At 44.1% G+C, this 13,206-nt stretch overlaps 1 protein-coding gene across 1 annotated transcript; it reads left to right on the top strand.

The window, feature by feature from the left end:
- The first annotated feature begins 730 nt into the window (after positions 1 to 730).
- On the top strand, positions 731 to 12,949 carry LOC110537836 (scavenger receptor cysteine-rich domain-containing group B protein). Its single transcript, XM_036937862.2, has 11 exons — positions 731 to 954; positions 1,602 to 1,634; positions 3,965 to 4,012; positions 5,127 to 5,429; positions 7,248 to 7,316; positions 8,404 to 8,718; positions 8,862 to 8,945; positions 9,304 to 9,372; positions 9,583 to 9,897; positions 11,036 to 11,110; positions 11,328 to 12,949. The coding sequence occupies exons 1-11, from the start codon at positions 828 to 830 to the stop codon at positions 11,642 to 11,644; spliced, it is 1,755 nt and encodes a 584-aa protein (XP_036793757.2). The 5' UTR covers positions 731 to 827; the 3' UTR covers positions 11,645 to 12,949.
- Positions 12,950 to 13,206: the final 257 nt, after the last annotated feature.

Genomic DNA, 13,206 nt, shown 5'->3' with positions numbered 1-13,206 from the left:
GTTGGGGTAGCGGTGGCACATGTCCACTCACTGCCACCTGGGTGATGCATGGCACTGGTATCCATTTTGTGCCATTTTGTGCATTGCATGCTCACCACAGGTCACAACAGTTTCTCGGTGCCCAGTGTTTTAGCAGCCAGCCAGTGTGCAGTGGGGTGGGGTTGGGTGGCAGTGTAGTAGGCAGCTAGGCAGCCATTTTGGCCTGGGGAAATGGGCCAGTCGGCTTCATGCTCCAGCAGGTCCTGGGGCACACTGGGAGTTGTTTTAGTGCCAATCAATCTGGAGTGGACACAGAGACACAGCATGGCGTGCCCACTCACACCTCTCCTCTCCATCACTGGAACACACACACACACACACACACACACACACACACACACACACACACACCGGTTTCAGTTCAGTGCATGGTTTTTGGAAACTATTTATGTTCCAACTTCCAACCAATAAGCTTCACTTGCCTGATACTATCACCGATACTAACTCCCCACTACTGTATAGTCATTTGGCTGCAGGGGGTTGCACTAGAAACAGCTATCCAATACTATGTTGGGAATACAATGGTTATTGATTATGATTAGTAGCAGTAGACTAGTGGTGGGCAGTGAGTACCAGTATTAGGGGTCCAGACTGTTTCAGCAGTGAAGAGAAACAGAAAAAGGCAGGAAGGTAGGTAATGTGTGTGAGAGCGATAGAGAGACAGAGACAGAGACATAGACAGAGACAGAGACGGAGATAGAGAGTCCAGTGCACTGATTGGTTGTGTGTGTAAGTGTGTGTTCCACCAGGCACCCAGACTGATTGGAGTGTCAGTCAGACAGCGAGCCATGCGAGGGCAGCGCGTAGCAGATTGTGTGCGTAGACCATGTGGAGGCTGGACAGTGGTTGTCTGGCTGCTGTTGTCCCTGCTAGGTTCCCTGCTACTGGTGGGCATCAGTGGGATTCTGCAGATTGGTGAGTGTACGTGCTATTTCACCACTGCTCATTTTGAATTGGGAGACTATCGTTTTTAAACCCCATAGTTGTCTGGGCTGTGTGTGTGGAGGGGGTTGGGGGGTGAGGGTGGAAAGGGTGGTTGGGGGAGGAGTGGGGGGGGGGGGGGGGGGGGGGGGCAAAAGAGGGGGTGGGTGAATTAACCAACATAACACCAGCTCAAGGAATGCTCCCTCCTTGCAGATAAATTGGTGGGGGAAATTAGTTTTGATATGTACTGCAAAGAGACAGATCTGTCATGATTTTCCTAGTCATGAGCTGAATAAGTCAGAACATTTACATGTGTATGTAACAGAGCTAAAGAATCTGGTGTACCTGGGTGTACTTGGGACAGAGGAACAAGTCCCCGTAGGACTGCCTGCCTTTAGTAGCTGTTACCCAGTTAGGCTTTGAAGTACAAACATTCTGCTAGTTGTTCGGAACATGGATACGGTCGGGAATGACTGAGTCGGTTATTGATTATACTACTTTGGACTTTATGGATCGAACGGATCCCTTGCTAAAAATAGAACATGTTTACAAACTTCAAATATGCATTGGATTGCTGTGGTATCTAAGACATCTCTTTGTGCCCTGACATACTGCTCTTTATTTTCTGATTTCAAAAGATATGACCAAAATCAGCAGACGAGCCATATCCAGTGAGTATATTTCCAAGTCAATCTCTTCTCGTTTTACTGACCCATCTTTTCTGAAATGCACGTAACGTTACTGTTTCCACCCCAGATTTCAGTCTTACGTCACTTATGAATACATATGACAAAAACCAAGAAACAACATATTCTAATACCAGGACGCTTTCAATAACTAACCCACATAGCGAACATAACATAACTGTTAACGTGTTTAGGGCCTTTAGTTTCAATGAGCCAGGTAGTCTTCAAGGGGTGAATTTACCTATTTTTGGCATAATGTTTAGAAAGGTTCCTCTATTCTCTTTGTGAGGCAGGTAACCAGAAACCACAGTTTCAGTGGCTTTATACTTCCCCTATAAGACACAGTTTATGGTCCCAGACATACAGGCCAACAAGTCCCACACAGTTTATGGTCCCAGACATACAGGCCAACAAGTCCCAGTAAAGGAACCTGAGGAATAACACAGAGTATTTCCAGATTTCTCACAGTCATACCAATATAGCCAAGTGAATGAGGCTTAGAGGTTTGTCAACACAGTACTAAACACAGCCCAACCCTATAGAATCTGTGTGGTTGCTAAATGTTGGGAGAAAAGGTGTTCAATCATTATATCTGTATTGACTTTTATCAGATGTTTGGTTAATGCGTAGTCAAAGACATATAGTGCATTTAGAAAGTATTTAGACCCCTTGACTTTTTCCAGTTTTTGTTACATTACAGCCTTATTCTATAATGGATAAAATGTATGTTTTTCCTCATCTATCTACACACAATAACCCATATTGACAAAGCGAGAAGAAAAAAAGGTTTATAGAGATTTTAGCAAATGTATAAAAAATAAAACACAGAAATACCTTATTTAAATAAGTATTCGGAACCTTTGCTATGAGACTCGAAGTTGAGCTCAGGTGCATCCTGTTTCCATTGATCATCCTTGAGATGTTTCTACAACTTGATTGGAGTCCACCTGTGATAAATTCAACTGATTGGACAGGATTTGGAAAGGCACACATATATAAGCTCCCACAGTTGACAGTGCATGTCAGAGAAAGAACCAAGGCATGAGGTCGAAGGAATTGTCCGTAGAGCTCAGAGACAGGATTGTGTTGAGGGACAGATCTGGGGGAAGGGTACCAAATAATTTGGTAGCATTGAAGGTCATCAAGAACACAGTGGCCTCCATCATTCTTAAATTAAAGAAGTTGAGCAATCGGGGGAGAAGGGCCTTGGTCAGGGTGGTGACCAAGAACCCGATCGTCACTCTGACAGAGCTCTAGAGTTCCTCTGTGGAGATGGGAGAACCTTCCAGAAGGACAACCATCTCTGCAGCACTCCACCAATCAGGCCTTTATGGTAGAGTGGCCAGAAGGAAGCCACTCCCCTGTAAAAGGCACATGACACCCGCTTGGAGTTTGACAAAAGACACCTAAAGTAATATGACCATGAGAAACATGATTCTCTGGTCTGATGAAACCAAGATTTAACTCTTTGGCCTGAATGTCAAGCATCACATCTGGAGGAAACATCCCAACCCCACCATGGTGACACATGATGGTGGCAGCCTCATGCTGTGGAGATGTTTTTCAGCGGCAGGGAATGGGAGACTAGTCAGGATCGAGGGAAAGATGAACAGAGGAAAGTACAGAGAGATCCTCAATGAAAACTTGCTCCAGAGAGCTCAGGACCTCAGACTGGGGCGAAGGTTCACCTTCCAAAAGGACAACGACCATAGGCACACAGCCAAGATAGGAGTGGTGTCGGGACAAGTTTTGAATGTCCCTGAGTGTCCCAGCCAGAGTCCAGACCTGAACATTTCTGGGGAGACATGAAAATAGCTGTGCAGGGATGCTGCCCATCCAACCTGACCGAGCTTGAGAGGATCTGCAGAGAAGAATGAGAGAAACTCCCCAAATACAGGTGTGCCAAGCTTCTAGCGTCAAACCCAAGAAGACTTGAGGCTGACTGGAGTGCCCAGTTTCACATCAAACTCTACAGTGATTGTAACAAAATAAAACCTTATTAAAAATAAAAGAGACAGTGGGTTTCAGTTTGGTAACTTTTATGTTTCCATTCTCAAAACGAAAACCCCCAAAGTTCACAAACTGGAACGTGTCAACCTTCAATACATATTTCTATGTTAGACTTCTTAGCTGGTTTAGCTACATGGTTTAAATAGGCTTCCTGCTGCGTTTTCAAGCTGCGTCTCGAATTACAGGAAAATAGATATAGTAGATACAGAATACAGTAACTATGAAGGGCCAAGAACCTCCTTTCAACAAATCATTTGACCAAAGTCTCTCCCTCTTTCTCTCTCTCCTTCCTCCCTCTTTTCCAGCCAATAGCACGACAACGATGACTGCCATGAAGACAACGCATTCTCAAGGTTGGCAATGCGCTGCTGGGCTCCCGCCAACTCTCACCACATCCACCACACCTTCTGTCTGTCTGAAGTACCCATGTTCAACAAATACATGTCCACATCCAACTCATGAATAAAAGAGTATCAAACTTAACTTGTGAAGCGAGAGAGAGGGAAAAGGAAGGAAAAGGAGAAAGCGAGAGATAGATCAGTGCCCCAGGGACACTACAACAAGGTCACTTCCCTTTGCTCTCAATTTACCTAATCCCCCGGAATGACTTATTCTGCTACAGTGTGTGCTTCATCTCCCTCTCCCTCTCTCTCTCTCTCTCTCTCTCTCTCCCTCTCTCTCTCTCTCTCTCTCTCTCTCTCTCTCTCTCTCTGTCTCTCTCTCTCTGTCTCTGTCTCTGTCTCTCTCTCTATGTCTCTCTCTCTCACTCTCTCTCTCTCTCTCTATCTCTCTCTCCCTCTCTCTCTCTCTCTCTCTCTCTCTCTCTCTCTCTCTCCCTTTCTCTCTCACTCTCCTTCTCTCTCTCTCTCACTCTCTCTCTCTCTCCCTCTCTCTCTCCCTCTCTCTCTCTCTCTCTCTCGCCATCTCCTTCGATCCCTCACTCTATCTCTCTCTCCATCTCTCCCTCTCTCTCTCGTGGCTTGTTTAGTCTTATTTTGTTCCTTAAATTGGAAGGTGGAAGGGATTACACAAGCTATTCTAAACGGATTCTTGTCACTATTAACTATCATTATATGATAGTGATATTTCCAGACAGTAACACACAGTATACTGTCCCACAGACAGTAGGCTTTTTATGTGCTTGCACAGACTTTTGTTCTATGTTGTGTGGCACATGTAGAATACAAAAAGAGTGGCTAGCGTGTAGTCAAAGTGAGTAAAAGGACAAGGTTTGAATGAACTTAAATGAGATCTAGAAACCAGCCTCCTGACAGGATAATATGACAACATCACACATTTACAGTAACATTCATGACATCAGCATCGGAGTGGGAGAGAGCAGGGAGGTCAGCTGTCCTGATTGCTGATTCCTCAGTGAATCCTCCCCCCTCTTCAGTGCGTCTGGTAATATTATTTTGTATCTCGCTGACAGTGTATCTTTGGATCTCTCTTCCCTCTCCTCTCCAGTGCGTCTGGTGAACGGGCGTAACAGGTGTGAGGGGCGTGTGGAGGTTTGGCACAACGGGACATGGGGTACAGTGTGTGATGACGACTGGGACATGGTAGATGCCAACGTGGTGTGTCGGCAGTTGGACTGTGGTCTGGCCATGGCGGTGGGCAGCATCTCAGAGTATGGCCAGGGCTCAGGGCCCGTCCTGCTGGACAATGTAGACTGCAAAGGAGGGGAGACAGACCTGGGACAGTGTGGAAGTCTGGGCTGGGGCATCCACAACTGTTACCACTATGAGGACGTGTCTGTCACATGCAAAGGTAGGGCCCATAGAGATATACAGTGCCTTGCGAAAGAATTCGGCCCCCTTGAACTTTGCGACCTTTTGCCACATTTCAGGCTTCAAACATAAAGATATAAAACTGTACTTTTTTGTGAAGAATCAACAACAAGTGGGACACAATCATGAAGTGGAACGACATTTATTGGATATTTCCAACTTTTTTAACAAATCAAAAACTGATAAATTGGGCGTGCAAAATTATTCAGCCCCTTTACTTTCAGTGCAGCAAACTCTCTCCAGAAGTTCAGTGAGGATCTCTGAATGATCCAATGTTGACATAAATGACTAATGATAATAAATACAATCCACCTGTGTGTAATCAAGTCTCCGTATAAATGCACCTGCACTGTGATAGTCTCAGAGGTCCGTTAAAAGTGCAGAGAGCATCATGAAGAACAAGGAACACACCAGGCAGGTCCGAGATATTGTTGTGAAGAAGTTTAAAGCCGGATTTGGATACAAAAAGATTTCCCAAGCTTTAAACATCCCAAGGAGCACTGTGCAAGCGATAATATTGAAATGGAAGGAGTATCAGACCACTGCAAATCTACCAAGACCTGGCCGTCCCTCTAAACTTTCAGCTCATACAAGGAGAAGACTGATCAGAGATGCAGCCAAGAGGCCCATGATCACTCTGGATGAACTGCAGAGATCTACAGCTGAGGTGGGAGACTCTGTCCATAGGACAACAATCAGTCGTATATTGCACAAATCTGGCCTTTATGGAAGAGTGGCAAGAAGAAAGCCATTTCTTAAAGATATCCATAAAAGGTGTCATTTAAAGTTTGCCACAAGCCACCTGGGAGACACACCAAACATGTGGAAGAAGGTGCTCTGGTCAGATGAAACCAAAATTGAACTTTTTGGCAACAATGCAAAACGTTATGTTTGGCGTAAAAGCAACACAGCTGAACACACCATCCCCACTGTCAAACATGGTGGTGGCAGCATCATGGTTTGGGCCTGCTTTTCTTCAGCAGGGACAGGGAAGATGGTTAAAATTGATGGGAAGATGGATGGAGCCAAATACAGGACCATTCTGGAAGAAAACCTGATGGAGTCTGCAAAAGACCTGAGACTGGGACGGAGATTTGTCTTCCAACAAGACAATGATCCGAAACATAAAGCAAAATCTACAATGGAATGGTTCAAAAATAAACATATCCAGGTGTTAGAATGGCCAAGTCAAAGTCCAGACCTGAATCTAATCGAGAATCTGTGGAAAGAACTGAAAACTGCTGTTCACAAATGCTCTCCATCCAACCTCACTGAGCTCAAGCTGTTTTGCAAGGAGGAATGGGAAAAAATGTCAGTCTCTCGATGTGCAAAACTGATAGAGACATACCCCAAGCGACTTACAGCTGTAATCGCAGCAAAAGGTGGCGCTACAAAGTATTAACTTAAGGGGGCTGAATAATTTTGCACGCCCAATTTTTCTGTTTTTGATTTGTTAAAAAAGTTTGAAATATCCAATAAATGTCGTTCCACTTCATGATTGTGTCCCACTTGTTGTTGATTCTTCACAAAAAAATACAGTTTTATATCTTTATGTTTGAAGCCTGAAATGTGGCAAAAGGTCGCAAAGTTCAAGGGGGCCGAATACTTTCGCAAGGCACTGCATATAAAAATCTAGTCTATAACTGTTCTAATTCCTTTTCTATAGGTAGGGTCTTTACAATATATAAGGATCTCTAATATCTCTAAGAGGGACATATCCCTGGGGACTTATACAATAATCTATTTTCACTAATAAAAACATAATTTCTCACTCCTTTTTTTCCTCGTCTCTCCTCAGATACATCAGTGCTGGAGTCACGGGGCATGGGCGAGCCCACCACTCCGTCTAGGAGAAACTCAGGGTTAAGTAAGTGATCATTTAATTTATTTCTCTATAATTTCAGTCAAACACACACACAAAAGAAGTAAACAAAATTGATTCAAGAAGGGTTTATTTTATTCACTTAATAGGTTTAATAAAGGGCCAATCTGCAGTTGCTACATCCATTTTTAAATCAACGATATATACTCATTAATTCTTGAAGAATATAACTTCAAAATGGAAACAAACACCGTATAGCCTCAAAACATGTTCAAAGGTCCAATGCAGCTGTTTTTATCTCAATATCAAATCCTTTCTGGGTCACATTTAAGTACCTTACTCTTAATGTTTTCAATTAAAATTTGCTTCTTAGCGAAGAGCAATTTCTCAATCAAGAATTTAGCTAGGACTGTCTGAGAGTGGTCTGAGCGGGGAGGGTAAAACTGAAAACTAGCTGTTATTGGCACAGAGGTTTGAAACTCTATTGTCTTTCTCATTGGTCTATTAACTAATTTACCGCCTGGTGATGTTACCAGTCAGGCCAAAACTCCATCGCAGCAAAACAGGCGTGAAATTTCAGGCAGTCTTTTCAAACAGCGCTTGCGTATGAAGGGCATTATCATCATTTTCACAATTTCAGTGTTATTCCAACCTCGTAGTGTTTAAATATATAAAACATAGGAAAATCCTGTTTTTGCCTGCACAGGGCCTTAACACTATCATTTTGCTATCTATGGATTTGAGAGTGGTTATACTTCTCCAGCCCTATCCCTTAGCCTTTTACCAAAACAGTGGCAGGGAGGACACTTTGGTATTGTTTCAACTTTTCAATTTTCGTGATGTTGTCAGCCAACCCGTCTACAAACACTGTCACAGAGGGACAGAAAATGAACTGAAAAAGAATGAACACATGCTCAACACAGAGTGTTTATTCAATGTGTTGTATAAAGACAACATCTGCACACAAGATCTCAATAAATCTAGCCTGGAATCCAAGCTAAATAGTGAAACAGAGAGATATTCAGCTTGAAGGATCTTATGCCATTGTGTACTGTATGTCAGAATGAAGCCCGGCTTAGACTGAGAAGATGTATGGAATGGTGATGAATCCCTCCCCTCCCCTATATTTTAGGAGATGGTACAATCCGGTTAGTTGGTGGACTGGACTACTGCCAGGGACGGGTGGAGGTCTACTACCGTGGCAGCTGGGGGACGGTGTGTGATGACGACTGGGGTATGAGAGACGCAGGGGTGGTGTGCCAGCAGATATACTGTGGCCATGCTGTTTCCTCCACCACCAACGCCTATTTTGGCTACGGGACAGGCCTGATTCTACTGGACAACGTCAACTGTAATGGCTACGAGAACCAGCTGAGTAAGTGCTACAGCCTGGGCTGGGGGATACACAACTGTGGACATCATGAGGACGCTGGGGTTATCTGTTCAGGTGAGAAGCTTTTTCTTATTCTCTCTGTCTCTTTTTCTCTCTCTCTCACTGTCACTCTCGCTCTCTCTTTCTTAAATTCATGTTGCTAATTGCTTTAACACTATTTTTAATATCTGCTATTCATGTCTGTTTTATCTGTGCAGGCTCAGGATCCACTACCGTTCCTCCTATGAACACTGAAACCATGGGCATCGGAAGGGGATTCTTTCAGACTGCCAGCACTGCAGGTAATTGTTGAGGTCATTTCCGTTTTCATGTACTGCAGTACTACAATAGCAATAACAGCTGCAGTGTAGGCCCTCATCAGACCCATATCATCAGGCCACACTGCTGCACCTCTATCCTATGAGCAACAGACGGTGCTGTTTCCTCTTTAGGTTTCTCTGTCTAAAATCTGTGACTCAGCAGCGCCACTCAATCAATGGTGGTAGTGGAGCATGTAAATCATGTCGCCCCACCCACTCTCCTCCCAGTCTCTCATCTCAGTCGATGGAAAACCCTCTGCTGTGTACTGTAGGCATCAGCTTGCATATGTGTAAACTGACTCATCATTCAGATTCTAATGCATTTCTCCTATTGTTCTAGTAACCGACCAAACAGAATTAGTCACCGAAGCAACTACGGCTGTGACAACGGTTGCTATGACAACAAGAGGTAATGATGTTGCACCCCCATGTGATAATTATAAACTCCCGCTAATGCACTCTAAACTCATATATCAGTTATTATAATATTTGCTGATTATTCACAAATATTAAATTGTGCAACATGGAGGCACAGTGCCACCATTTTCGATAAACCTCTCCAAGAAGAATGTTCTCCTCATCTCCTCATACCCCTCTGTCTCTCCTTCTCCTCCTCCAGAGCGGCCCACCATCCGCGTGGTGAATGGTAACAGCAGCTGCCAGGGCCGTGTGGAGGTGTTCCACAACAACCAGTGGGGCACGGTGTGTGACGATGACTGGGATCTGCCCAATGCCCAGGTGGTGTGTAGGCATCTGGGCTGTGGCCCTGCCATCTCTGCCAAGGTCCTGGCCTACTTCGGCTACGGCTCGGGCCCCATCCTGCTGGACAATGTGGACTGTAGGGGCAGTGAAGGGGAGCTGTCGGCTTGTTTCCACCTGGGCTGGGGACAGCACAACTGTGGACATCATGAAGACGCTGGAGTCATCTGTACACGTAAGACCGACTGGAACTGTGGCACTATAACTGTTGCCCGATGCGAATCAGAAATGTATATGTTGATCTGCTGCAGGCAGTACTGCTGCAGTAGTGACTTGTTAAGACTGAGACAGCTAGGCACATAGTCATGTAAATACACACACACACACAAATACACACATGCACTCAAATGAACACACACAAAACTCCTCTGTAGCTTTCACTCACAGTTACTCACACAGTCACCCCATAGACACCATCCCCACAGTCATCCATCTCTCCTCTTCCCTGCTGAGCTGGTGCATTTAACTGTGTGAGTGTTGGTCTCTGAGGAGCATGTGCCCGCCCAGATGGTCCAAAGGGCATCAAATCAAATCAAATGTATTGATCACACACATATTTAGCAGATGTTATTGCGGGTGAGGCGAAATGCTCGCGTTCCTAGCTCCAACAGTGCAGTAGTATCTAACAATTCACAACAATACACAAATCTAAAAGTAAAAGAATGGAATTAAGAAATATGTAAATATTAGGACGAGCAACGTCGGAGTGGCATTGGCTAAATACAGTAAAATAGAAAACAGTATATACATACGAGATGAGTAAAGCAGTATGCAAACAGAATTCAAGTGACTAGTGTTCCATTATTAAAGTGGCCAGGGATTGCATGTCTATGTATACTGTATAGGGCAGCAGCCTCTAACGTGCAGGGTGGAGTAGCTGGGTGGCATGAAATATAGAGTGGAGAAGTCAGGGGTCATTAGCTTCACTGGCAGCCTGCAGGCTAAACCTCCATTCTTTAAGGACAAATAAGACAAACAGTAGAGAAAGAAAGAATGAAAGAGACAAAGACTTCATTCCTGTTACTCAGGTCTACATCAAATCATGATTAGTAGAGCAGACTAGGTGAACAAGTGAACCTTTGATTTCTGAGTGAGATGATAAGGGAATCACTAAGTTCACTTCTGGAGCAGTTTTCTTCTGATATATCTGATTAACTGATCACTTGATTAACTAATTACAATGTTTTGAGTGCTCCATACTGTTCTGATAGGACTGTATCAACAGTTGTTCTCAAGTAGATGACCACTCCCTTGGGAAACATACACAGCAGATTAAAGTCTCATACTGTCTTCCCCTCCTTCTCCTTCTCCAGCCTTTCAGCTTGTGGGACCTGGAAATGACTTCGGGATGACAGAGAGAACGCCCACCACTAGACCACCAAGTGAAGGTGAGTCTTGTACCTGTTGAGGTTTAGCTACATGTTCTGGGTTTCACGGTATCCAAAGATCAACACACCTTCCCAGCATCACTTGTCAGAGGCAGTCTTATGTAATGCATCATTCTTCAATCATGTCTTAGGATCAGGTATGTGATATGTATCTCTAGTGTTTAATGTTTATTTTCTCCAGTATATGTGACTGTTTCTACCCTGTCTCTCCCTCTAGGCCTGGCGAGGTTGGTGGGCGGGCAGCACCGCTGCGAGGGCCGGGTGGAGATGTTCTCAGGGGCGGAATGGGGTACGGTGTGCGACGATGCCTGGGACATGCCTGATGCCCAGGTGGTGTGTCGCCAGCTTGGCTGTGGGGAGGCTGCTACGGCCCGTGTGGAGGCCTTCTTTGGGCCCGGCAGCGGCACCATCCTCCTGGACAATCTGAAGTGCAGCGGCTCTGAGGCCTCGCTCCAGCAGTGCTCCCACATATCCTGGGAAGTGCACAACTGTGACCACTCTGAAGACGCCGGCGTCACCTGCTCACTGTCGTGATTCCAGCAGTGATTCGCCGCCATGGAGCCGCCAAACTCCTCCCAACTCCACTGCCAACTAATAGGACGGGCGCCATGGGTAGCACAACCCGGGACTTGTAAACATTATGTAAATAACAGCTCATCCCAATGCCAAACATAAGGAAGACTACAACAACAACAAACAAACAAGCAAAGAAACTAACATATGATGATATATGATTAAATATTATAATAATCTATTCCTATTAAGCACTTTATAAATATATATAAATATATATGATATAAAATACGCTGTACACATTTTTTTTATATTTGATAAACAGTGGAAACCAACGTTTTAAACCGACTCTCTGTCTCTCTGGCTCTTTTCTTTTTTTGTTGTCAAGATGCTAAAATAGAGGTCCTCTCACTAACCCTCTTCTCACTAGCCGCACACACAGCCATAGTGTACTGTACCAGGGCATGGTGCTCAACAACAACAACAACAACAGCAGCAATCCAGGCCCACAATACCAAAGCCAAACTTATAGACTCTATAGAGACTATAGACTATCTATAGAAAGGGCTATGTATTTCTATGGCCAAATATATTTGTTTGAACATAGGCAGAAAGATGGACAGTACATGTACATGACACTGTAGTGCTCTTGGCACATGCTTCCTAATTTGATAAACTTTTTAATGTATTATTCCTGAGCAGAGGTGGATGTATATCTGAAATCTGATCATGATGACTTCCAAAGCCCCAGTATTTTGGTTATTTTGCTGAAATATCTGTTATATTTGACACCTTTATTGTGTAAATAATCACCCTAGCTAGTTTGTGTTCTATTTTTTCCTCTCTTATGAAACTCTCTTATGACCCATTGTCTGACTTGTGTATTTTAATGTCTGGTTTTGGAAAAGGCTAGCTTGTCTTCACTGTCTCTCTCTCTGTCTCTCTCTCTCTCTGTCTCTCTCTCTCTCTCTCTCTCTCTCTCTGTCAGACAGTGCTATTTCAGGTGGAGTATGGCATATGATCTAAGCCTTAGCTACATCCTTAATTATCTGCTCGTGCCTTTTCATTCGTATTTTGTATCAGACATTTCGCACTACAAGGTGTACATTTCATTTCAGTGTGTAAGGATGTGCATCTGTGTCTGTGAGTTAATATTTGCGTGTCTGGCAGGTGAGTCAGATCTACTGTACTGTTTGTGAATGTGTGCGTACAGTATATACAGTCAGTGACATGTACACTGATTGTGGAATTATTACAATATGGTAGTAGTCAGATTGCTCAAATCTGTCACTGCAATGATTAAATCTGAATCTGAAAAAGTCAAAATGGGGAATGAATGATTGGGAAATGTTACTTTAATAACACCATAAATGGGGTTGAGAGGGAGGGCACAAGAATAGGTTAGCCTTCATCAGAAACAATAGTTAGCTTCTTGCCATGAGTAGCACAACGATTCTCAGGTTTAACGAAATGCCTCAACTATATGGGGTCAGGAAATGAATCTGAATGAATTGAGGTGTTAGGCTCACCAAGTTATTCCAGAGTCTGTATGGCATGGTGCGAAATTGGTGCGAAATGTTATG

This window comes from Oncorhynchus mykiss, chromosome 12 (genome assembly GCF_057628025.1).
Source record: "Oncorhynchus mykiss isolate SJ-2025 chromosome 12, ASM5762802v1, whole genome shotgun sequence".
Taxonomy (NCBI): Eukaryota; Metazoa; Chordata; class Actinopteri; order Salmoniformes; family Salmonidae; genus Oncorhynchus; species Oncorhynchus mykiss.
This window is presented reverse-complemented; position numbering and strand designations above follow the sequence as displayed.